Source organism: Macaca mulatta, chromosome 2 (assembly GCF_049350105.2).
Source record: "Macaca mulatta isolate MMU2019108-1 chromosome 2, T2T-MMU8v2.0, whole genome shotgun sequence".
In the NCBI taxonomy this organism is placed as follows: Eukaryota; Metazoa; Chordata; class Mammalia; order Primates; family Cercopithecidae; genus Macaca; species Macaca mulatta.
The window spans coordinates 164,357,942-164,385,282 of record NC_133407.1 but is presented as its reverse complement, the minus strand read 5'-3'; the positions used below and the strand labels follow the sequence as shown (position 1 = coordinate 164,385,282).

At 42.7% G+C, this 27,341-nt stretch overlaps 1 protein-coding gene across 3 annotated transcripts in view; it reads left to right on the top strand.

Moving 5' to 3' along the window:
- Positions 1–27,341, top strand: part of ARHGAP31 (Rho GTPase activating protein 31) — a 123,602-nt gene that overhangs the window by 49,457 nt on the left and 46,804 nt on the right. For 2 of the 3 annotated variants that reach the window (XM_015129955.3, XM_015129956.3), the window contains exons 2-3: positions 22,721–22,823; positions 25,701–25,845. In XM_015129955.3, the coding sequence (XP_014985441.3) occupies positions 22,721–22,823; positions 25,701–25,845 (248 nt within the window). Of the gene's footprint in view, positions 1–876; positions 1,120–22,720; positions 22,824–25,700; positions 25,846–27,341 lie in introns of those variants that run through there. The other variant, XM_077993854.1, reaches the window with a different exon arrangement.

Sequence of the window (27,341 nt, the reverse complement as noted above, 5' to 3'; positions counted from 1 at the left end):
ATTTAAAGACAAATACAGGCCAGGCACGGTAGCTCACGCCTGTAATTCCAGCAGTTTGGGAGGCCGAGGTAGGCGGATCAACTAAGGTTGGGAGTTCGAGACCAGCCTGACCAACATGGAGAAACCCCATCTGTACCAAAACTACAAAATTAGCAGGACTTGGTGGTACATGCCTGTAATCCCCACTACTCGGGAGGCTGAGGCAGGAGAATCACTTGAATCCAGGAGGTGGAGGTTGCAGTGAGCTGAGATTGTGCCATTGAACTCCAGCCTAGGCAACAAGAGTGAAACTCCGTCTCAAAAAAAAAAAAAAAGACAAATACACACAATGTTATAATAAAATTAGCATCCAGAGGCTGTGATTTGAACTATTTGATCACAAATTATAATTTGATGAATTTTTCAAAATCAAAAATATATAAACATGTCAGAACAAACCATTCTTCTGATTATCATTGACAGGCGAGTCTACAGAAACAAATGTAGACCTTAGAATGACCCATTCATTTATACATTCAATCATACATTCCTCCAGGGAGTATTTATTGAGCACCTAGTAGGTGCCAGGGTGAACTCTGAAAACAGAGCAGTATAAGAGGCTGGTTAAGAGTGGGGTTGGGAGTCAGAGAGACTGGGCTTAAATACCTGCCCCACCACTTTACAAACTGAATGATGTTCAGCAAGGCAGTAAACTTCCCTCAGCCCCTGATTTCTCAGCTGTAAAATGAGGACTGTTAAACTTGCCTTGCAAGGTTGGATTGGATGAAGTAATATGTGTGACAGACTTAGCCCAGGGCCTGGCCCACAGTAAATATTCTGAGGAAAAGGGAGGAGCCGGGGGAGGTGGTACTCTAACAATTCATACTTCCTAAACTCAGAGATACCCTGGCATCTTCCTCCTCACTTTTCTAGAAGAGTGCTCCAAAGGTACATCCCCCTGCCCCAGCCCATCCACATATTCATACCATCAAAAATGTGGCTGGTAGCCGAGGAGCAGAGCCACCACGAGGTTCATGCAGAGGCAGGCTTAGAAGACAAAGACACCTATGGGAAGGGAAAACCTGATGAGGATTTCAAGGATGGCTTCATCCTTGCTCTCCCTTTTCTCCCTGAGGCCAGGTAAGAAAACAGCTTCCCCTTATCTCTGCAGGGGGAGGAGCTCAGAGACACTCCTGGACATCTGGAAGTCTCTTTAACCCAGTGGGCAGTTTGGCTCCCTGACACACTGACATCTGCTGCTGCCCACTCTTCCTCAGTTCCTCCTCCTGGTGGAAGAAGCTAAATCATGAGAGGTGTCCCACGAGTAGGCCTAAGGTTGGCCCTGGAGGGCAAACAGGAGGCGGGGAAAGATTTGTGGTTGTGGCTGTGTGAGTGTGATACTGAGAGGGAGCACCGCTGCCGGCTGGGGGCCACAAAGAGTGGGAAAGGAACCCAGAGACAGAGTTGCCACATTCAGCAGATAAAAATACCAGACCCTGGACGAAACTTTGAATTTCAGAGGAACAACAAATCACGTTTTAATCTATGTCCCATGCAATACTGCGGGCATACTGATACAAAAAATTATTCATTATCTGAAATTCAAATTTAACTGGATGTTCTGTATTTATCTGTCACCTCTAATCAGAAAGGGAAGGAGGAGAACACCCACCATTTTCCCCGTGTTTCCGTCTGAAACCAGATAGGACACAGTGTCTCTGAACAGTCCACCCATCCTGCAAGTACAGCCTCATATGGCTGAAGCCTGTATCCCAGTCTCTTTGAGGAGACATTGAGTCCAAGTCACCACTGTGCAGGGTGTGGTGCTGGGTGCTAGGAATACAGAGGTGTACAACAGCCCCTCACTTAAGGACCCACTCACTAATGAAGGACCAAAGCCCAATGGGACAGTAATCACAATTAAAATAATAACAGCAATTGTTAATATGTATTGAGAGCTTATTGGGCCAATGTTCCAAGCCCTTCATAGATATTTTATCTATGTTTTTGTTTTGTTTTATTTGTTTGTTTCGTTCTGTTGCCCATGCTGGAGTACAGTGGCGTGATCATGGCTCACAGCAGCCTCAACTTCCCCCCATCTCAGGTGATCCTCCCACCTCAGCCTCCCAAGTAGCTGAGACCACAAGCATGTACAACCACCCTGGCTAATTTTTACCATCCTATGAGGTAGATTGTATTATTAACTTCAGTTTTCAAATAAGGAAACCGAAACTTGTAGGTAAGGTAACCAACCATACAGTTTTTTTACCCTAATTGAGATGTGTTTTGTTTATATTTATTTCTAAGAGAAATTTCACTACTGGTGGGATTTAAAAAAAAATTTTAGAGATGTGTATTTAAGTGAAAGGGAGCACAATCCGTAACTACACAGAGCAGCAGGTGTCCTCTGGAGCTGCCCCAGCACACTGCGGTTATGGCGTTCTGCTTACAGGAGGCAGGCCTGGTCTCAGTGGTTGAAAGTGGCAGTGGGAGGCTTTGAACCCAGGCAGAATGGCTCCAGAACTCATGCCCTTAACCAGGAACAGTAAGAGAGGAGACTGATCAACAGGTACTTCCTCCCACTGGATGCTAAGCTCCTGGGGATGGGGCCTCCTGTTTTGCTTCCCACTGTGTCCTTGGAACCTAACACCCAGCACCCAGTACCCAAGCACAGAGTGGGTGCCAAAAAGCACTTGATGAGCAAATGAAGCTGGGAAGCTTTTATGGAGAGGGCAGGATATGAGCAGAGCTTGAATAATGGAGCGGACCTGTGCAGGGACCCCTTTCTCTTCCTGGCTCTGTCCCTCTTCCCAGGTGTTTAAGGCAGGATCAGCAAGAGAGGGCCATTCAATGAGCTGTGCACGTGACTGCAAACCAAATCTCTGGGACGCAAAAAGGTGACACCTATTCTGGAAACTAAGTCATGAAGGGCTCTGTTAGCCCTGACTTGACTCTTTTACGTGGACACTCAGGTGCTCACTGCCTGCCCTCTCCAGTCCAGATCCTATAGATTTGGAATCTGTCACATTTCCTGCATCCTGATCAGCTGACTGCCCTCTATTGGGTCCTGTAGCACCAGTGGTACTCTGTCTTCTGGGTGAGCTGACCCCCAGGGAAGTCTCCCCAACTTCCATCTCCTTAACCAACTCAGGACTGCTTTCCTCTGTGTTCCCACCAGAGGCCCTAGCCTGAGGCTACCCACTCCCAGCTGCTCTGACTGCACCCACAAAGCCTGCTGCTTCCATCTCTTCAGTGAATTTAAGCCTACAACAATCTACTGCAAGCCTACACCCTCTTTAAACAGGAATCATGAGATCTTTAGAACAATAAACAAACCCCTCCTTCTTGCTGAGGATCAGCTACTCACTATTTAAGAAGAGAAAGCAAATTTATAGAAGGGGAGAGACAGCCTCTGGCAGCTGGCTGTCCCCTCTCTCCAGAAAGATATCATTAAACCCAGTGACTCCTGCCTGACAGCTGTAGAATGAACAAGGAAGGGCTCTCTCTGGCATTTTTGTTCCACCCACGATTTAACTGCATGTAATTGAACTAACTAGACTGTAAACTGAGGTTATGGGCAGTGTCTTATAAGTATAAGCTACTACTTTGAATCCCAAAAGTCTAGCACAGTGTTTTACTTGTGGGAATCCAATAAACATAATTAATTTAGCTGACTGCTAAGGGTGTGTCTAAGCTTAAATACTCTAAATTACTTCTGACACCAAAGTGCTAGTTAGTCTGGGGTAGAAAGAAGCCCAGGTACTTAAGCCCCTAATCCTGAAAATCAGAGAGAAAAGGAAATCTTAATCACCTTTCAAATCACTCTGGTCCCCTCGTCTCAGTCTCTTTCCAACTCTAGGGCTTTGCTGCTGTCAAGCTGGGTGACCTTGGATACGTCCCTAAACTTCCTGGGTTCTTAATTTCCTGGTGCTGAATCAGGCAGGGTCAATACGATGATCCTACGGTCTCTTCCAACTCTGACATTCCAGGATTCTGGTTGACCAAAAAGTGGAGAGCAGGGATGGAATATGGAGTGGATACTTGGGCGTGGGGATGGTGTCTCTGAGAAGGAGAAAATAAATATAGATCTGGGAAGAGATTAAAAAGCACTAGAGACTAGGGTACACTTTGTCATCCCTTCAAAGGCTCACTGTGCTCTCACTAAGATGGTGTCATCCGTCACATCCTACGTGGTGTCCAGCTGATGCCCATGCACCTGGGCCCAACCTTTTCTTCCACTCATTCCTCCATGTATGTGCTCTGCCTTGTTCCTGGCACTGCTCAAGGCACAGGGAAATTACTGGACTGTAAACTTAGGCCAAGGACAGTGTCTTGGACGTTGAGTAAGACAGGCATAGCTCTGCATATAGTTTACAGAATAGAGGGAAGGCAGATGTTTTAAAACAAAACAAAACAACTCAATTAAGTATTAAAAGCGAACCCATTGATTTAAGACTGTGTCAAGTATTCCCTACTCTTGGAAATCAGGGAAGGCTTCCCAGAGGAGGTGACCAGGAGATGGGTCACCCCATGCCTGGATCACTTCCCAGAGGGTCTTTCTGTCTCTAAATGATCCTGACAGAGCTTTTAAAACACCAGTGTCTTCATGGAAGCTTTACAGTGGCCTCCTTGGGTACAAGCTCGAGTAGAGATTCAGTTTCCATTTGAAACCTCTTCCTGGCTGTTGCTCCCAGGACAGGCTGTTGCCCTTGGGTGCCCAGAGTGCCCTGGATATAGCTCTGTTACCTTCTGTGTACCCAAGAAAAGGGATCAGAATATGAGCTTTACCTTGTGAAAGCTCATCATCCCTGGGCTACCCTTGAATCAGATCTGACCACTGACATTTTCAGTAGCAAACAACTGAAAATTCTAATTCTGAAGCTCTTAAAGGGTGAGGAGAGAAAAAGTTAGAAATTAAAAGCAAAAGAGATTTGTTTGATAACTCAGATTCTCTAATTCTAGAAATAAGAGTGTCTGCATGATAAACTAGCATTCTCTTTGCTAGTTATATGTGTCCTTTACATTAGGGGTCCCCTGGGTTACAAACCAACACCTGTCCATGACCTGTTAGGAACTGGACTACACAGCCTGAGGTAACTGGCAGGCAAGGCAGCAAAGCTGAGCTCTACTGTCAGATCAGTGGCATTAGATTTTCGTAGGAGTCTGAACATAGTTGTGAACTGCACAGGCAAGGGATCTAGGTTGCAGGCTCCTTGTGAGAATGTAATGCCTGATGATCTGTCACTGCATGTATTACATGTAATAGCATATACATGTATTTAGATTACAGATTACAATGTAATAATGATAGAAATAAAGTACACAATAAAGGTAATGTGCTTGAATCATCGTGAAACCATCCCCCTGACCCTGGTCCATGGAAAAACTGTCTTCCACGAAACCGGTCCCTGGTGCCAATAAGGTTGGGGACCACTGCTTTATATATGATTTATGACTTCCTCCCCCTATAAGGAGGTGCCCACGTATTTGACAGTAATCCTTTGTATCATCTTCATCATTAAGCCTTAATCCTAAAAAGAGTTGTCTCCTGGTACTCAAGGGGAATTGGTTCCAGGACCCCCATGGATACCAAATCTATGGATTGTCGAGACCTTGATATAAAATGGTGTAGTATTAGCATGTAATCTATGCACATCCTCACGTATACTTTAAATCATCTCTAGATTACTTATATCTAATACAATGTAAATGCTGTGTAAATAGTTGTCACACTGTATTGTTTGGGGAATAATGACAAGAGAAAAAACCTGTATGTGTTCAGTACACACACAGCCATCCATTTTTTTTTCCTGAATATTTTCAATCCTCAGTTGGCTGAATCCAAGGATGCAGAACCCACAAATATGGGTGGCTGACTGTATATCTGGTGCAAATTACTTCTAAAGACAGTGCTGAGAGCAGAGGTATAACAACTGTTAGTGAGAAGAGGAGTGAGCAGGTTTGGATAATATCTGGCCTCTGAAATGAATGCTGGTTCCTCATAGGAGGCATTTCAGAGAATACTAAGCAATTTTTGAGCTGTAAAACTTCAGGATAAAAGCTTCAATATCATCACCCCTTGCTGTTTTAGCAAACCACAAATTGCTACTATTTTTTGTCTGATTTTATATAAGGAATAATATATTGTCTATAAAGGTAAAAGTATAGTCTCTCTGCAGAAAGCATATCTTTTTGTTGGGATCTGTCAGAGATATGGAGAGAAAATTGAGGAAGAGGCCAACGTGAGTCTCCAAAATACTTTACATCTTATTCCTCAAGTATATTCCCTGGGGCAAAACAGAAAGAAGCTCATAGAAATTCAAATATCTTGATTTGCACCATAAACTAGTGTCCAGAGACCTAGACACTGCAGCGGAGCTTGGTGTCCCATTTTTGGTGAGTTATTCTATTTGAGGTTACAGTAAAAGCCCTAGGGAGGACTTCTCTGGGCTGGGTTCTGAAGAACACAGGAGAGAAGCATATCCTGGGGACAATTTCCATCCTGGACGGAGAATGCAAAGGCAGAAGGGGTGTTCTGAAGAAAACTGTGGGGAGTTTACATGATTAGAGAGGGTGGTGTTGGGGAAGGGGTCACGAAGAACTTAGCATTCCTTGCTGTAGACAAACAACTAGATCTGTGTTTTCAAAAGCTCATTGGAGCAGCTGGCAGGCAGCTGGATTGAAGAGACTCCTGGAGTCCTGATAACAGTGGGCTCTCCCTCCTCCCTACCCTCTTCAATTGCCCCATGAGCCTCTCCCAAATTTAACAAACTATTTAAAGAAGATCTCTCTCAGGGTTTCTCCAAGTGTAGTCCTGAGAATTTGCAGGGGAATCTCCTGGAGTTTGCACTCTTGTTAAGCTCCTGGGAGGCCCTTTTGCTCAGAAATATGAGAACCTCCAGGAGAAAGGATTCTGGGCAGGCTTCCCTGCTTCCATTTCCACTATTGAGAATGGTCATCTATTCAAGCCCTGAGTCTTGTGGTAAATTTTCTGTACATAGATGCATAATCTTAAAGCATGAACACCGAAGAGATTTCAGTGCTAATAGAAGGGGAAGAGATTTGGTGATTTTTTTTTTCTTTTGCTCATCTTTATTTTTAACTTGCACTACTTGTAGAATAGGAAAAATGTTAACTAAAATAAATGCAATGAGCACTCAGTATTTGCAAGCACTGAACAAGCCCATGGAAGAAATGAATTGCCTGAAAAGGGTTACAAACTGCAGGGAAGTGCTGTTGTTTTCAGCAGGAAAGAGAGGCCTGGTAACAACAGGAAGCGCTGAGAGGCCTCAGTACCAAGGCTTCCAAGCAAAGCGGTTCTGGAAACAATGGCTGCCTGTGGCTCGGGAATATTGGGCAGGAAATGAAAGGATGCTGGGGTGGGGGCTGGGGCAGAGCGAGGAACTGATAAGCATTACCTGGCTGTTCTTCACATAGTCGTAGCTGGCCCAAGATGAAGTCATTTTTCATAAATGCTCCCCATCTCCCAGCAGTAAAATTGATTTTAGAAAAATACAAAAATGAAAAGCACCCATAGTGCTGTAGGTCTGGAAACCATTAGGAAGCTCTACAGCCTGGGAAACCAGAGGGTACAATAAGCAAAGGAAGGGATTTCTCACTCTTAGGACATGGTCATATCAGTGCAGAGAGGACCTTCGGATGAACTAGTCGTCTTTTAGAGCTAAGTCCCTGGAGGATTCCAGCCTCCATAAAAATAAAAATAGCCTTGGGGTTAACGGGAGTCTAGCCATACCAAAGGAGATATGTATAAACCTCCTGAGATTGCAGTTTATGTTTTATTTAACAGAAATTTCCGTTTATATGGGTGGAGTAAGCTGGGGAACCATTAACAGTACAAATGAGAAACAAAAACAAAACAAATAAAGAATTACCCTAATGTTTTGTCCTGAAAGACCTAGCTGTAAACCAGAGCTGGTAGGAGTCAGGACCTGAACATCGGCAGATAGAAATCGAATCTGCCTTCTTAATTTCCAGCCCAGCCTCTCCTCCCAGTGTCATCCAAGAAGCTGACAGATCCTGGAAGGAGGTTAGACCTGGAAGAAACATAAAGATCCAGAAATCATTTGGATCCAGAACTTGCTTCTAGCACAGATGAAAGTCTGAGGCTGGCAGTGGCTGATTTGCTGGAGGACATACAACTGGTTCATGTTGCTGTAACTGATGGATACCGTAGCACCTACTGCCTGCAAGATACCTAGGGGAATTCAAAGAAGAGGAAAATTAGTCTCCTCAAAGGTCAAGAATCTCATACATGTAGATTAGGGCAAGAATCCATGTTTCTTAATTCATTGTCTAAGTCCTTCTCTCTCATCAAGTTGTGCTTAGTTGTGAAGTCAGTCTCTACCTTCTGCTGCTTTCTGGTCTTGCCCATTCTTGGTTTCCCTAGTGTGGAGGTTATGCTTATAAAATGTACTGGAAAGTGCATGAATTTTGGATTCAAACAGACTTATGACTGCACCCCAGTTTGCCACTAGCTGTTTGAGCTTGGACAAGTTGTCTAACCACACAGAATCTTAGCTTGCCATCTGAAAATAGGAGGAGTAATGCCTACATCTCAGAGTTTTAAGAATTAAATGAAATAATGATGGTGAATTCATCCCCATAACCACCCATGAGGTATGCAAGAAAAAAAAAAAAAAAAGAGGTGGCCTGGACACACTCAGAGTAGAAAAAAATTTACATTGTCCTCATTCTTAAGATGATCAGTGTTAGTGAAGCATACAGTTCAAGAAACAAGTTTGCTTCTCTCCCATCAATCTGCTCAGTTCACGACCTTCTCCCCTGGGGCTCACTCTCAGGCACATGAGGCCATTCTCTGTATCCATTAGCACTTAAGAGCCTCCACCAGTGGTATCCCAAGGAGCAGGTGGCAAGAAAGCTGCTCATCCAGTAAATGAAACCCTGATCAAGTGATTCCACTGATGTGCGCTTTATGCAGTTACACTGAGGATTTAAATGATTTTAAATGAGTTGTTGTTGCCTAGGAATGTGCTAGGGGTTGACTGAGATCTTCCTGTCTTCCATCAGCAGCCCCATGGAGTGAGTGATGTCTGCCCCTACAAATCTGCTAATAACAAAGCTTTCTCCACAGACAGACAGTAGAAAGGATGAACCACATAAGTCTTTGTCAATTACACAAAGCCCAGCAGCTTCATCAATGGGACAAAACCCTTCTGTACAGTTTCTGTATACAGATGAGCAGGGCCAGCTCTTAAGACCAAGGTCATATGGGGACTCCTTGCAGGTTTGTTTTCTATGTTATAGCATTTGAACCTTTTTCTCTACCCTTCCTCAGCCACAATCACTCCCACCCCAAACACACACCCCCAGAGGCACCCTGTGGGAGTCCCTCCTAAGCTCTCCCCACTGGCTCCTTTGCCACTAATGACCTGTGGACTCAGACACATTCACCACTCTCAACCAGCCTTTTACGCGTGAGTCAGATAGGCTCTTACCTTTCCTAAAGAAATTTCAGGCAACAGCTAGAAAAGAGTGAGTCCTCTCACTTCCCCTTTCATTGACAAACCATGAGAGGTTGTCCCTTCTGACCCTAAAGGGACTCCTTATTTTTTTCTTTTTGTGGCAAGTCTTTTCTTCTAGATTACCTCCCATCCCTATTCCCCCCGCCCCTCCCCCCCACACACAAAGGCCTATTTATTTGAAGGGAAGAACTTCAGGGTTGGCCCTGATGAGGAAGCTGAAGGTCTAGTCCCAAAGCTGCCTGTATTGGACATTATTCTACAGGCAATGGGGAGCTATTGATTGTTTTGGTGTAGGGGAGCTTTATCATCAAGGTAGTGTTTTAGAAAGATTTGTCTGGAAGTGGAGATCAAGATAGAATGCAATCTTCCCAGGCAGTCAGTGAAAATGCCCCCAAGTTCCCTAATGTTTCTCTTCCACCAGACTGGTCTAGTCAGCATTCCTGGAATTCACCACATTATTTCTTGCCTTTCACCTTGTTTATACTGCTCTCTGTTTCCTGTCCCAAAAGAATGTGTATGACATTTACTAAGTGCTTACTCTATGCTAGGCACTTACATGAGCGTTCTGCATGTATTGTAATGTATATTGCATCACATCAATTACATCATATGATAGCATCTCACATCCTTTCAAATCATCCCTCTGCACTAGTGTCAGAATTCTTATTGCAGCACCTTGACTTGTCCTTTATCCACTTAGCTCACAACATTGTGAGCCCCTGAGCGTGAGGGTCCTGTCTCAGCACTCCCCAACGTGGTCCCTCTCAGACAGCTGGCTCTCTATAAATGCACACAACTTCCTGTTCTTGTTCAACATCTAAAAGCTCTGCCTGACTTCCCCACCAGCTGTAATCTTTTTAAAAGAACTTTCTTTACATTTTTTGTGCCTGTCTAGGTTCCTTAGCATATTTTGTTTGATATTTTCATACTGGCCAAGTTACTTAATACCTTTGAGCTTCAGTTTCTTCATTTACAAAACAGAGATAAATACCTCCCTCATAAGGTGACTGTGAGGATTGCACTGGGTACAAATAATGGATAAGAAGTGTATAGCTCTGGGACCAGCACATACTAGGTTCACAATAATTACCCATTCCCTTCTTGGCTTCTTGAGGGCAAAGATCTTATTACCTTTTGTTCCTCTAGATGGGCCCTCAGTGCATCTGCTTTGGTAGAAGGAGAATCACTGTCATTGGGAAAGAGACAGCATTGGCAGCAGAGACCTGAGGGTCCCAGCAGGGATAAGTCACAGAGTGGACCAGAGGAGGACCTGGACACCTCTGCAGGAAAGTGCTAGTTTGGCTTGACATCTGAGAGCCTAAAAATGAGGAGGGCAGGGACCTGCAGCCGGTGAACCGGGCTCCACGCTGCCTTGCTCAGCAGAGCTAGTCCTCAGCCATCCCTGGCCAGCAGATTGGGCAAATACTTCTGCTTCACAAGGGGTAATAACCTCAACAGGGTCACCGGAAAGGACTTCAGCAAACATTTAGAACTTGGGTCACTGATTTCAGAAGCCCCTCCATCTTCCTAAATGAAACTTGTTTTTCAAAATCCCATTTCTTTCTTTTAAAAAAAAATACTTTTACTATATCCCCTTCACAGAAAATTTAGAAAAGCAAAATTAAAAATAGAGAAAAGCAAAAATCATTTATTTTCTACCACTTAGCAGTAACTACCATTAACATCTCAGTGTGTGTGTATGTGTATGTGTGTGTGTGTGGTTTGTGTGTGTATGTGTGTGAGAGACAGAGTTTCGCCCTTGTTGCCCAGGTTAGAGTGCAATGGTGCAATCTCAGCTCACTGCAACCTCCACCTCCTAGGTTCAAGCGATTCTCCTGCCTCAGCCTCCCAAGTAGCTGGGATTATAGGCACCCGCCACCATGCTGGGCTATTTTTTTTTTTTTTTTTTTTTTTTTGCATTTTTTAGCAGAGACGGAGTTTCACCATGTTGGTCAGGCTGGTCTTGAACTTCTGACCTCAGGTGATCCACCTGCCAGTGTGTGTTATTTTTTGTTATTTAATATACTGGGGGAGAGGTAGTTTTAAAGAGACATTCTGTACTCTATATTTATATATAATTTTAATTTATCAACTTTTTTGCTATTTTTTTCAAAAGGAACTTAAAATTAGATACAAACCATGAGCTGTTGAATACTTAAAGATCAGCCCTGCAGTGGTAGGATTTAGGCATTTTGGCAGTCAACAGCAAGGAGCCAACCCACTCTACTCAAATTACACCTCCAAAGTTGCCACCAACTCATAGGACCTGCCTTCCTGTTGGGGAGTGTTTGAACCATGGTAGGTGTAGCTTGGGGCTTTTTCTATTCCTTGTCACTTGTGGTATCACAGAAAAAGCATGCACTTCGGCAGCGCACAAACCTGGGTTTGGATCCCAACTCTGGCACTTCCTAGCTGCAGGCCATTGGGCAATTTATCTATTCCCTCTGAGATTCAACTTTCCTATTTTCAAAATGGAGATCATTTTGTCTGTTTCATGGGTTGGCTACAGTTATAGAATGGAGAATGCTATAAAACAAACAAACAGGCCGGGCGCGGTGGCTCACGCCTGTAATCCCAGCACTCTGGGAGGCCCAGGCGGGCGGATCACGAGGTCAGGAGATGAGACCATCCTGGTTAACACGGTGAAACCCCGTCTCTACTAAAAATACAAAAAAAAAAAAAATTAGCCGGGTGAGGTGGCGGGCGCCTGTAGTCCCAGCTACTCCGGAGGCTGAGGCAGGAGAATGGCGTGAACCCGGGAGGCGGAGCTTGCAGTGAGCCGAGATCGCGCTACTGCCCTCCAGCCTGGGCGACTGAGTGAGACTCCATCTCAAAAAAAAAGAACAACAACAACAAAAAACAACAAATAAAAACCCACCTAAAGCCATGCCTGATACATAGTAATTATTTTCTTTGAGGAACCCAGATAGCAAAGGAGCACAGAAAATCCATCTGGAGAAAAATGACCAAGCTCCTGTTCAGGAAAACATTCTGAGTGCATCTGTTTTCTTTTTTTTTTTTTTTCTTTTTTTTAATTATACTTTAAGACTTTAAGTTCTAGGGTACATGTGCACAACTTGCAGGTTTGTTACATAGGTATACATGTGCCATGTTGGTGGGATGCATCCATTAACTCATCATTTGCATTAGGTATATCTCTAATGCTATCTCTCCCCGCTCCCCCCATCCCACAACAGGTCCGGGTGTGTGATGTTCCCCACCCTGTGTCCAAGTGTTCTCATTGTTAAATTCCCACCTATGAGTGAGAACATGCAGTGTTTGGTTTTCCGGCCTCGCGATGGTTTGCTCAGAATGATGGTTTCCAACTTCATCCATGTCCCTACAAAGGACATTAACTCATCCTTTTTTTATGGCTGCATAGTATTCCATGGTGTATATGTGCCACATTTTCTTAATCCAGTCTATCATTGATGGACATTTGGGTTGGTTCCAAGTCTTTGCTATTGTGAATAGTGAGTGCTTCTGTTTTCAAGGCTATTCCGGATGAGTAAGACATGGGACTGTCCTCATTGTCCCCAAGGATCTCACAACTTAGTAATGGAGATGAATTAGAAACAAGCACCTCACACCTAGTGCTAGACAGAGTAGGCTTGCAGTAAATATTTGCAGGATTAAATTTATTCTGACAAATTTTTTCAGAAAAGGTAATATATTCTTCTAGTTCAAAATTCAAAAGTACAAAAGAATATACAGTGAGAAGCCTCTCTCCTACTCAGAGGCCTAGCCCCAGCTTCCAGTTTCTTTTCCTGTAGACAACTAAAATTATTGCTTTCTTATGTATCCTTCCGTAGATATTGAATGCATGTATAAATAGATGTGTATATTTAATCTTTCATTCTCTCTTCACAAAAAGGAAAAGAAAAAAAAAAATCATGGCCCGGCACGGTGACTCATGCCTATAATCCCAGCACCTTGGGAGGCCGAGGCAGGTAGATCTCCTGAGGTCAGGAGTTCAAGACCAGACTGGCCAACATGGTGAAACCCAGTCTCTACTAAAAATACAAAAATTAGCCAGGTGTAGTGGCACGCACCTGTAATCCCAGCTACTCAGGAGGCTAAGGCAGGAGAATCACTTGAACCCAGGAGGCAGAGGTTGCAGTGAGCTGAGATTGTGCCACTGCACTCCAGCCTGGGTGACAGAACAAGACTCTGTCTCAAAAACAAAAAAAAAAGAGAAAAAACAACCAGATGCTATCATACCATTATTCTGGTCTGCGAACAATATATGTTGTTCTTTTTGCCTAACAATATATCTGAGAGACCACTCTATGTCTGTACATAAAAGTTTTCTCATTCTTTTTAGTGACCACATAGTATTCCACTATGTGAATCTTCCATTATTTGTGTTACTACCTGCTATTGATGACAATCTTGTGCAATTATGAAAACTGCTGTAATGAATAGCCTTGCACATGTCTTACATATCACGTGTACAAGAATATCTGTGGGATACATTTCTAGAAGAAGAACGACTGGGTCAAAGGGTATGTGTACTTATAGTTTTAACGGATATTGTCAAATTGCCCTCCAGAGGTTGTATCAATGTCCCCTACCAGTTGCAACGCATGAGAGTACTTGTTTTCCCATAGCCTTGCCAACACTGTGTGTTAACAAACTTAGGTACCTTTGCCAATCTGAGAAGTGAAAAATGATATATCAGTGCAGTTTTAATTTGCAGTGGAATTGAATTTAGATAATTCTAGAAAGTGCCACAAAGGGAGGAGGCACAGGAGAGATGCGAACACGGAGGAAGGAGAACCTCGTTCTGCCTGAGGAAGGCCTTATAGAGAAGTTGGGGGTAGAGCTGAATCCCAAAAGATAAGCAGGAGTTTCTCAGTGGAGAAGAGGCAATGGGCTCAGACGAGGGAACATCGGGTGCAAAGCCGGGAAGGTGTGAAGGTGCAGAGCATATTCAGGAAGTGGCAGGCTGTCCAGCGTGACTGGAACATGGCATTCCTGTGTGGGGCTGAGAGGTTGGGAGAGCTCCGCAATTAGCAATGAGACTGGCAGCGGGGAGTGTGGCCAGATTGTGGAAAACCTCCTAGGCCTCCTTCTAAATCAAATCTCGGTTTTTAAAAGATAAAATATATTCCCTGTCTGTAGGAACTAAAGAGAAAACAGAACTAAAGCCCATTCTCCCCAAAATGAATTCGAAAGTGAAATAATAATAAAACAATCGCTTTGAATCCTGTAGGGAAAATGAGAAGTACAGTATAAACACTTCTCACTCTTTTTTTCCTCTTTTTCTCCTGGAAGGAGGTTATATTTGAGTTAAATGTATACAGTTTCTAACTAACAGTTCCCAAAGGATGGTTTCAAAAATGTTCTGAGCCAGATAATGCTCTAGTTTCTCAAAGGATAGTGCTCCTTTGGATTTATATGTTCTCATCTATAACAATAAGAAACAGTTGCATTACTTATAGCATCACTCTTTATGTATGTGAATAATGATGAACCATTATTCCAGTAACCAATAATGAAGGATATGGACAATATAAATCAGAAATAAGAAGCTTTTCTCCTGATATAAAAAGCACAAGCAACAAAAGAAAAAAATAGATAAATTGGACTTCACTGAAATGTAAAACTTCTGTGCTTCAAAGAACACCATCAAGACAGTGAAAAGACCACCCACAGCATAGGAGAAAATGTTTGCCAATCATAGGTCTAATAAGAGTCTAGTATTCAGAATACATAAAGAAATCTTATAACCCAGCAAAGACCACCCAACTAAAAATGGACAAATTATCCAAATAGACATTTCTTCAAAAGAGATGTACAAATGGCCAGTAAGCACAAGAAAAGATGTTCTACATTGTTAGTTTTCAGGGAAATGCAAACCAAACTGCAATGAATACCACTTCGCAACTACTAGGATGACTACAATAAAAAAGATAGACAATAACAAGTATTGACAAGGATATGGAAAATTGGAACCCTCATCCATTGCTGGAAGGAATGTAAAATGGCACGACTATTGTGGAAAACAGTTTGGCAGTGCCTCAAAAGTTCAATGTAGAGTCACCGTATGACCCAGCCATTTCACCCCTGGATATATATCCAGGAGAATTGAAAACATATATCCATACAAAAACTTGGACTTAAAGGTTCATAGCAACAATATTCCTAATAGCAAAAAGCAGAAATAACTCAAATTTCTGTCAACTGGTGAATGAATAAACAAAACGAAGGCTTTATTTGGAATTTTATTCAGCCATAAAGATGAATGAAATACTGACACATGCTACAACATGGACAGACCTTGAAAACACTATGCTAAATGAAGGAAGTCCATCACAAAGGCCACATATTTTAACATCTAATTTATAGGAAATGTCCAGAACGGGCAAACCCATAGAAAATAGAAAGTTGATTAGTGGCTGCTGGAGCTGGGAGAGGGGAAAATGGGCAGTAACTACTAATAGATATGGGTTGCTTTCTTGAGAGATGAAAATATTCTGGAATTAATGTGATGGTTGCTTAACTTGTGAATATACTAAAAATCACTTAGTCGTACACTTTAAAGGGTGAATTCTATGGTATTTCAATTATATTTCAGGTTTTTTGTTTTTAACTTTTTCTTTTTTTTTTGAGACAGAGTTTCACTCTTGTTGCCCAGGCTAGAGTGTAACGGCACGATCTCGGCTCAGTGCAACCTCCACCTCTCAGGTTCAAGCGATTCTTCTGCCTCAGCCTCCCAAGTGGCTGGGATTACAGGCATGTGCCACCAGGCCTGGCTAGTTTTTTATTTTTAGTAGAGACGGGATTTCTCCATATTGATCAGGCTGGTCTCGAACTCACCATCTCAGGTGATCTACCCGCCTTGGCCTCCCAAAGTGCTGGGATTACAGGCATGAGCCACCGTGCCTGGTCAACTGTTTTTTTTTTTTTTAATTTTATTTTTTTGAGACAGCGTCTCACTCACTCTGATGCCCAGGATAGAGTGCAATAGTGTGATCTCAGCTCACTACAACCTCTGATTCCCAGGTTCAAGCGATTCTCCTGCCTCAGCCTCCTGAGTAGCCGGGATTACAGGCATGCACCACCACACCTGGCTAGTTTTTGTAGTTTTAGTAGAGACGAGGTTTCACTGTATTGGGTAAGCTGGTCTTGAACTCCTGACCTCAGGTGATCCACCTACCTCAGCCTCCCAAAGTGCTGGGATTATAGGCGGCATGAGCCACTGCAATTGGCCTATATCTCAGGTTTAAAAATAAAAAATAAAAGATTTAAAAGGAAACTTTTCTCCAAGGAGGACAAGCCAAAGCCTCAACATATTTTTAAATCTTTTTTCTTAGAAAATTAGAAATTGGTTAATTTTTTTTTTTTTTTAAGAACAGAACACATTATGCTTCATTAAATAAATACCACAACTTTTCAATATTTCTTTAATTCCACATTAGGCCAGGAGGAAGAGAGTAGAAATAAAACAGGGCGGAGGAAGGAGACTCAGAGGGACAATTGGGGTGGGCAGTGACCTCCAGGCAGGGAGAGCCTCGCAGAGGCCAGGGAGGAGCATGGGACAGAAGAGTGGAACAGGGATGGGGAAAGGATGGGACGGGAACAAAGAACAGAGGCTGGCAGAGAGAGCCCTTGGATTCTGTGGGGGAAACGCCCAGGAAGTTCTGTACTCAGAACCCGGAGAAATGAGGAAGTAATGTAAATCTTTACTGCATCTCTTGGGAAAATGCGGAAGAGGGGCCCATTCACAGCACAGCAAAACTGTTTAAAACTCCCCCCTCTCTCCCATGTGCATCGCAACAAATGCTCACAGGATTTCTTCCTGTGCAGTGTCTTGTCTCTCTCATTATCTTACCCTCTTCCCTCAAGTATCATAATTCTTTGCCCACCAGCAGCTCTTGGTTCTTTTTATTACCTCAAACAAGATGATGAACATATCCATCATGCCCAAATGTTTCCTCGGGCTCCTTTGTCATTCCTCACTCCCGCCTCTGCCCTGCTTTCTCTTCCTAGAAGTTAGTTTGCATTTTCTAGAGTTTTACATCAATGGAGTCCTACCCTGTGTAGTCTTCCATAATCTGGCTTCTATACCCAGCCGACTGTCTTTGAGCTGTACTCATAGGCTTTATCGTATACTCCTTGTTGCCGAGTATATTCTGTTATGTGTACACACCATGAGACTTTACTTTGAAGGTCAGGATTGCAGGACTCAGAGAAGGGACGAAATCTGACCACATCAAGACCTTACCAAATTCCAGAATGGAGATAGGGGAGTGCCTGTTTCCCTAAAATACAAATGCCATTTGCACTATGAAAGAATGTGGCCACCACAACCACGTAAATGACCAAATACAACTGTGCTTCCTTCCATCTCTGTCTCCAGGTCTGATCAGGTCCCAGGCACACGGGGAGCTGAGGCAGCGTAGCAGTGTTGTGACTTCTGGGGGTAACTCTGAGAAATGTTTGACTTCTGGCCTTTTCTGCACTAAACCCTTCGAGAGGTTAGGACTTGAGGAAAACATGTTACTTATAAGTGTAAAATATGTTACTTGTAAATAAATAAAACAAAGGACTTTATAATGTTTTGTAAACTGTAAAGCATAAACCAAAGGCAAGATTTTATTTTCCCTCAGAAACCACTTCAAGTTGTATTTTGTGCTCAGATTAAAATTTAACATTTAAGGTAACTGATCTAGGAAAAACAAAATGAAACAAGGGAGTTAGAGGGCCATCGGTGAAACGATTCTAAGAAGCTATAATATTATGTCATCAGCAGCAACTATGTGTACCTCTGTAGGAGGAGACTCAGAGTTCTGTGGGCCCAGGATGAATCCCACAGAATGAGCTCTGTGACTCTGACCTCCAGCGTCACCTCTTCCCATGCCTAAATCGACAATAGAAGCTTGCTTTCTGTCTGTAACTACTCAGCTATTTTGATCAAGCTTCTTCTACCCTGTCCAGAATCCTAGAGTGTCCCCAATCTGATTGGACCCCCGGGACAATAGTTTAAAGAATTCTGAGACTTTGAGACTAAACAGTAGCCACTGCAACACTACCCTCCAGGGCTATTTTCAGACCCTTGCTATTCTGAGTGTGCGCTGCAGATTAGCAGTACCTGCATGACCTGGAATTTGTTAGAAAGACAAATTCTCAACACTCCTACCACCTACCTCCCTACTGAATTGCAATATGCATATTAGTGAAATCCCCAGGTGATTGTATGCACATTAAGGTATGTGAGAAGCCCTGGTCTAGACTAGTGGTTCTTCAATATTCCTTTTTTTTTTTTTTTTGAGACAGAGTCAGAGTCTAGTTTTGTCGCCCAGGCTGGAGTGCTATGGCGCAATCTTGGCTTATTGCAACCTCTGTCTTCCAGGTTCAAGTGATTCTCCTGCCTCAGCCTCCTGAGTAGCTGGGATTACAGGCGCCCCCCACCACACTTGGCAAATTTTTGTATTTTTAGTAGAGATGGGATTTCACAATGTTGGTCAGGCTGGTCTCGAACTCCTGACCTCAAGTGATCCACCCACCTTGGCCTTTCAAAGTGCTGGGATTACAAGCATGAGCCACCGCACCCGGCAGTTCTTCAACTTTTGAGTACATCAGAATCATCTGGAGGACGCTGGGCTGCAGGACCTGATCCAGGGACTACAGCCTGAGAACCGCTGCTCTAATGTCTAGAGCTGGATGGTGACACAGAGATTGAGTCCTTTCCCATTACTGAGTAACAGTGATGGAGAATTCCTACATCTTCCAACTCAGCCCAAGATGAGAAATCCAAGAAAGCTAACACTCCACAGTGAGTGGCACCACGACCTCTTTCTGGGTTGTTTTAACATTGCCTCCCACTTAAGCAAAGCCACGGACAATAGGTTCTAAGGCCTTTGTACCAAAGCCAGAATAAATTTATGGCAGAGGCTCTGTCTCAGAATGTGTTTTCCCACCTTTGAGACAAATGGAGCCTGAAGTGCTGCAGATGAGAGCTACGGTACTGGGAGGTCCCTATCTGAGAACAGGCTGGAACAGGTTGGTTACCCTGTACTGCTCCTTTTGTGGAGTGTTCTTTATCAAGGTCCTTAGAGTCCAAGGCTTTTGTGCTTGAGTCCTCCTCCTTGTGAGTGTTCCGAGTTCTTAAGTCCACTTGTGCCCAGCACAGCACAGCAGCCATGCACTGTGGTACAGACTTGAAATGCAGAACACCCTGAGTGCCAAGCACAGCTCCCAGACTGCTAACTCACAACCCATACCCTGTTAGATCCTACTGCCTTTGTGCTGCAAAGATACACCTACGTGCACAGAGAAGACATCTCATGGAAGCAAAATTACTCCCAAATAAAAGAATTTGCTAAAGAAGGACACAACAGCCATTCTAAGAAGTAGAGATGAGGCCAGGCGTGATGGCTCATGCCTGTAATCCCAGCACTTTGGGAGGCCGAGGCAGGTGGATCACCTGAGATCAGGAGTTCAAGACCAGCCTGGCCAACATAGTAAAACCCTATCTCTATGAAAAATACAAAAATTAGCTGGGTGTGGTGGCAGGCACCTGTAATCCCAGCTACTCGGGAGGCTGAGGCAGGAGAATCACTTGAACCTGGGAGGCAGAGGTTGCAGTGAGCCGAGGTCACACCATTGCACTCCAGCCTGGGTGACAAGAGCGAAACTGTCTCAAAAAAAAAAAAAAAAAGAGGGGGAAGTAGAGATGAGTTTTGACCTGTACAAGGTTGGTCATCTACCCCAAGTGCCCACTGGATGGGAAGAGGCAAGCTCTGTTTTCACCAAGAAAATCAGATTATACATTTATATTATAGATAAGTTGCAAGTAGAAATAATATTGGTCATTGTGGAATGCTTCTTATATGCCAGGGTCTGTGCCAAATATTTGTAAATATTATTTCAGTCCTAAGCTACAAGATTAATATCACTATTATCCTCCTTTCACACACGTGGAAACTAAGAAACAGAACTCTTGTATATTTTGCCCAAGGGTACAAAAGCAGTTTGGTATCCAAATCTGCACTCTCAGCCATAGACTGTATGCTGGCAGGTTACCAAACAGTGAGGTGTGGTGGGGAAAGAATCCACCATCATTGTTCACAATAGGGATTTTGAGAGAGAGAGAGGGAGAGAAAGAAAGAGAGAGAGAGAGAGAGAGACTTTAAGTATCATTGGAACTGTTTCTATTTATCTATCTATTTGCATGAGCATGGGAAACAAAATGTCACGAAGAAGGCTATTTTATAAAACAGATCAAATCATAGCTCTTCTGGCTGAAGACAGGCAAAGGCTCTGGAACCCCGCCCACTCCCACAGCACCCCCCCACCACACCCTACTCCCATGCTGTGCTCACTCCTAGGAAGTGGTTCCACCTCTATGGTCTCTGGCCTCAATATTTCCAATTCCAAGTCCATTCCCTGAGGGGCAAACCATGGATGTGTGCTGGAAGGGAACACTCCAGCCTTTGAGAACGCACAACCTTTGAGAGGCAGCAGATTAGTATGGTGAACTTTATTGAGCACTTAAAATTACAGTTACTTGAAGGTCACAAGGGAAAGGAATGCTTAGAGCACATCATAATAGGGAATTCAGGTAGAATGTTGAGTCTGAATGCCTTGTGTCTAACCGCATAAAGATCCAATCCAGCTTCAAATTGTGTGTAGGCATGAGTATATGTAATAAGCATTAATGAATTGGCATTGGTCTGATCTACAGCATTAATGGATTGAGTATGTGTTGGAAGTGTGAGCACAGTAGTAGCCCAAGCGTTAATTCATGGAGGTCCCACATCACTGTGGTAGCCTCGAGAAGCCAATGAAGATCTCAGCGCCCTCAGTGGGTTGTTTGGTGGGTGGGGTTGTTCTATCCCAAACGTCCATTCACAGCACTCTCACATGGGGGAACTCAGGTGCATCTGTCCAGGGACCAAAGTGGCAAGTGATCTGCTGCTCTCTCTGTACCATCCAGAAGGCCTGTATCTGCCCCTCTGGGTCACTGAGTTGGCTGGTTCTCTCAAAATCAGCCGCCAGGAGAGAACAGCACAGCCAGACCCTTCTACCAGGGCACTGAACCTCTGGAGAGGCAGGAACTCAGGAAGCCCTGTCAGTCCCTTTTATGTTGTCCATTAAATCAATGACTGGTTTCGATCCACGGCGGGCGGGGGGTGGAGGTGAGGGGGGCAGTTCTCACCTTAAGAAACAAACAAACAAACAAAAAACACTTTAACCTTTAAATCACCTTCGATATTCTGGCAGATTTTCTTCCAGTCTTTTTTCCTTCGAATTTTTAAAATACAAACTGAATTTACAATGTATATTCAATTTGTCGAAGATTTTCTTCTTCTAAAAGAATGGAATTGTAAGCATTTTCCAATGTATTAATTATTTTTTTTAAGCAACAAGTAATCATGAGTGACTTAAGTAAATTTGCCTGTGCCTTGATGTCCTCATGTTTAGAATAAAGCAGTGGCTCTCTAATTTTTGCATGCATCAGAGTCACCCAGAGGGTTTGTTAAAAGGCACAGATTGCTGGGCCCCACCCCAAAATCTCTGAGTTAATAGGTCGGGAGTGGGGCCTGAAGATTTGCATTTCCAACTTCTTAGGAGATGCTGATGCTGCTGGTCAGAAGACCATACTTGGAGAACCAGTGAAATGAAGAGACCGAGTTGTGAGATGTCCAAGCTTACCAATGGTCTCAAAATCTAAGTTTTTGAATATTTTTAAAAATTATTTTAAAAAAACAATTCTTGGCCAGGCGTAGTGCCTCACACCTATAATACCAGCTCTTTGGGAGGCCAAGGTGGGTGGATCACCTGAAATCAAGTGTTGGAGACCAGCCTGGTCAACATGGCGAAACCCAGTTCTCTACTAAAAATACAAAAATTAGCTTGGCCTGGTAGCGGGTGCCTGTAGTCCCAGCTACTTGAGAGCCTGAGGCAGGAGAATTGCTTGAACCCAGGAGGTGGAGGTTGCAGTGAGACAAGATCGCGCCACTGCCTCCAGCCTGGGCAACAGAGCAAGTCTCAAAAAAAAAAAAAAAAAGCAAAACAAAAAAACAATTCTTTAGCAACACCCTGTGATTTTTTTTTTAATACGAAAGGAACATCACCTACCACTTACAAGTAATCATTTCCACTTGTAAGTCATATGAGTTCCATACTTATATCTCTTTGAAGATACCTGGATTTTTAAAAGGATATCTTTAAAAGACAGGCATATTTACATCTAATACTTAATTGTTTTCTTCTTTTCCTTTACATAGTTCCATATGTTTTGAAGAGCTGTGCAGAATTTATAGAGACTCACGGCATCGTGGATGGAATCTATCGGCTTTCAGGCGTCACCTCAAACATACAACGGCTAAGGTAAGCTAAAAGAATAGCCCTAAAAGAATTCTCCCATGATTCTTCCTGTGTCCATGCCTCTGTCCGCCGATGTCCAGAGTATTAAAGACCCAAAGGAACTGAGGGAAGTGTGGCAGCACTGAAGATCAGATGCAGTGGTTTTCAGATGCCTGACTGTTCTTAATCTAATCAGGAAACCCTCCAGCCTGATATAATTCTTTCCAACAGAAGCTCCTAAGGCTTTCAATCTGTTTCTTTGTCTTGCACTAGATATATTCTTCTTAGGTGAATTTGATTTAACTCAAATGATTTAAATGACAAGTTAAGGAAAACTTGATTTATTATCATTTGCTGGCCAGCCCAAAGCTCAGTTAGACTAGGTTCCTGTTACTTAGTGTTCAGAACCCTGAGATCCATGTCAGTTTTTCTGCTGGCGCACCCTCAAATCTGACGTTTTATCTGGTTGAGAAATCAGAAGCCTGTATGATTGTACGTGTCTCTAACTGATGCTAGGATTTTAAGAATTACTGATGAGTGAAAAAATAAATAAAAATAAATAAAAAAATTACTGATGGGTGAACTATTTCCAATTTTATGTATTTATCCTAAATATTTGGAAGAAATTTTTATCACATTAAATAAAGAGGGCAAAACATTTTATACAAAACACAGGTATGTGTGTGTTTTATATTTATATAGAGAGTATATAGAAGGTAGAGTATATATATATATGATTGTATATGACTTAAACAATAGATCTGTTTATTTTGCATATTGTTCCTTAACACCAAAAGGAACATAATTTAATGTTATTTTAATTATAACATTTTATTATTACCTACATTTATTATATGTTCTTTAGTTATAAATGTAGACTTTTAAAACAAAAAAATTGTTGTTACAAGGTTAATATAATAAGTTGTGCAGGTAATTCAGTTTTCATATTCTTTCTCCTGTTTGGTTTCTGCCCTTTCACCCCAGATTTAGATTGTAATTAAATTATACCAAAGAAATAGAGCGTCTTTTTTTTCTTCTAGAGAAGTGGTAGCTGTTAAAAAAAAATTGGTTTATTGCAGCCATAGATTTTAATGAATCTATGTGTTTACACAATTTCACTAATTTACTAGTACTCCATTCAATGGCAAATACTTCTTAATGGTTTGAAATATACTGCATAGTAGGTTGCATCCTGGAAGGACACTTGGGTAGTAATGAATTATTTTTTATTTGAGCACTGACCTTATCCTTGACAAGAGAAATCTTTGGCTAAATAAATGAATAAGCTCTAGATTGCTCTTGTTCTGCTCTCTTAAAAACATTCTCTTTTTAAAAGAGAGCTATGCCAAGAGAACATAGCATGGCATAGTTCTGTTCTAAAACATAGCATGGGCCGGGCGCAGTGGCTCATGCCTATAATCCCAGCACTTTGGGAGGCCAAGGTAGGTGGATCACTTGAGGTCAGGAGTTCGAGACTAGCCTGGCCAACATGGTGAAACCCCATCTCTTCTAAAAATACAAAAATTAGCTGGGCATGGTGGCGAGCGCCTGTAATCCCAGCTACTTGGGAGGCTGAGGCAGGAGTATCGCTTGAACCTGGGAGGTGGAGTTTGCAGAGAGCTGAGATTGTGCCAGCGTTAGCGACAACAATGAAACTCCATCTAAAAAAAAAAATAGCATTTCATAGATCTCTTTTCAAAGCCCCACTCAGTTTCTTTCAAGTTCTGAAAGCATCAGGGATTTCCCTACCCTTCATTAAAGGGGTAGGCCCAGAGAATAGGAGAATGGGCAGTGAGCTGTTTTAAAAATGCTGGTTCTGAGAGTACTGTTGACTTTGTCACATTAGATGACTAAGTGAATACTCTCAAAAAGCTTAACTTCTCTTCTATATTAAAGCTCAAATTTGTCATTTTTAAAACAGATTTTAGTTATAAGTATTAATATATATATTATTTGAGGCAGTATATTCATGTGACCTTTTTAGGAAATGTTTTCTAAATGTTTTTCAGGCCTGGAATTGGATGATGTTCCAAGACATCTGTCCTGTAGGAGTCACCATCAGGCAGTCTAGAAGGTTCTATTGAGCACCAAAAAGATAGTTGATTAGGCTGGGCATGGTGGCTCACGCCTGTAATCCCAGCACTTTGGGAGGCCGAGGCGGTCGGATCATGAGGTCAGGAGATCGAGACCATCCTGGCTAACATGGTGAATCCCCGTCTCTACTAAAAATACAAAAGATTAACCAGGTGTGGTGGCGGGCGCCTGTAGTCCCAGCTACTCAGAGGCTGAGGCAGGAGAATCACTTGAACCCGGGAGACGGAGGCTGCAGTGAGCCAAGATTGCACCACTACACTCCAGCCTGGGTGACAGAGCGAGACTCCATCTCACAAAAAAAAAAAAAAAAAAAAAAAAAGGTTGATTAAAGTTCTCAAAGTTTGGGTTTGAGTCTCCAGATAAAACAAGGTCGTTGATATGGATATATGGAGATGAGCGACAACAACCTGACCTACCCTAGTTTCGGTCTCTCCTGTAAGAAAGGGAAATTCATTTTGAACAATATTTTGGAAAAACTGAAATCTCAATAGGACTTTTTGGCAAATTGTGTTGCTATTTCCCCAATGTTCATAACCAAGACTGCAGACATGATGCCATGGGAAATCCATTTGTGAATGAGCATTGTGTCTTTCTCATCACAGCAGATTTTGCAAGGAAGATCCAAACCTGAAATGGAAGTCTTCCTGTGACTTCCTCGGGCCTGCAGTAGAAGATCTTTTTGAATTAAGGTCAAAAATATAGTCAGATCAGCAGTTTAGGGTCTTTTTACCCCTAAGCAGCCAAGCAGCTGCTGACATGGAACATACACTCCCTGGGATTGTTATGTCTCCGTCTGTGTTGTTTCAGGCAAGAGTTTGGCTCAGATCAATGTCCAGATCTGACAAGGGAAGTGTACCTCCAGGACATCCACTGTGTGGGCTCGCTCTGCAAGCTCTACTTTAGGGAGCTGCCCAACCCCCTCCTGACTTATGAGCTCTATGAGAAATTCACGGTGAGTGTTTGGATTTCCATTATGGTTACTGGGTGGGATGCATGGATGGGCCAAGAAGAGTTTCAGCACTAAAATAACAATAATAACACTCACCAGATGGTTGACATTATCTTAGCATGGTGAGGGAGGTAGGATAATATGGTAAGGAAAATAGGGTAGTGGAACTGTTTGCTAAATTTTTCTTTCTTGAATTTTCAGAATCATGTTGTTTGTTTTAAGAGCTGGGTTGAATTATCTCCATGTTTATTCAACTGAATGTGCCTTATTGTATAGGGAGGAAACTGAGAACCCCAGAAGTAAAGTGGCTGGCCCAAGGTCACACAGCAGAGGCAGGACAGGAACCTGAGACTTCTCATGCTACACCCTTTGCTAGCTTTTTTATCAGACGATTCCCTCTGTGTTTCTTTTGTGGGCTGGGGAAAGAGGTGGGTGGGTAGAGAAGGGAGAGGGAACAAACAAATGTCAAGAGGGGTCAGAAAGCTGGGAAGCAAAAAGAATATGAGAAAAACAGCCAAGACGGAGAGCAGGATAGGACGGTGAGTTGGGCTGTTGGAGAGGATGGATGGGCATTAGCAAAACACCTAAGTAGCAGCTGTATGGTCACCAAATAGGGCACAGTAGAAAGAAGAATAAATGCTTACAGGGTGGCTGTAGAGATAGCGTGAAAAACATGACTTGAACATTTGGCAGCATGAGAGAAGGTGTAGAGTAGGCAGAGGGCTGGGTTTAACCAAGGTTGGGGTTCATCTGGCAAAGAGGGATGAGGGAGATGAGAGCGTGTGCTGGGGACATTGAAATAATTGACCATGGAATTTAGTGTAGATGCGAAAGGAAGTGAGGGCACAAGGTAGATGAGTAACAGTGTAAAAGTAGATCATCCCAGTGAAGTCAGTGGAGTGTTGAAGTATGGTAGTTAGAGAGAGATGTTTGAGAGTGAGATTATGACGAGGTTACAGTTTTGGGTAAGGACTAGATCTAGTCACCAACAGTGGGAGGGATCGTTTCTCATGGCTTCTGTAATAAATTTATTTTGAGTATATGAAAGGTTCTTCAATTTGAAATGATATAGGAATAAATGAATGGTATTTCTTAAAAATGGGCTTGGGCTGTAAAAATATGTTTAGGAGTTTTCAGTGGTACAGGGAAATATTCAAATGACAATTGAAGAAAAACTAAATGCACAACTGTATATTAAGAAAGGATTAAAAGGAAAGATGTTCAAAAGACTAAAAGACTAACAGCTATTCATTTCAGTGATGGGATTTCAGACAGTTTCTCCTGTTTCTTTAACTTTCATAATTTTGCCCACTATTAGTTTTTAGCAAACAACAACAACAACAAAAATCTTCTGGTTATATATACTTAAAGAATTTTAAAAAGGGAAAACAAAATCAAGAAATAGGGAGAGAAATGAAGATTTAAAAAAAAAAGAAAAAAATAGTCCAAAGCACATAAAAAAATGGGCATAAATGTTGACCTCTAGAGAAGTCAACATG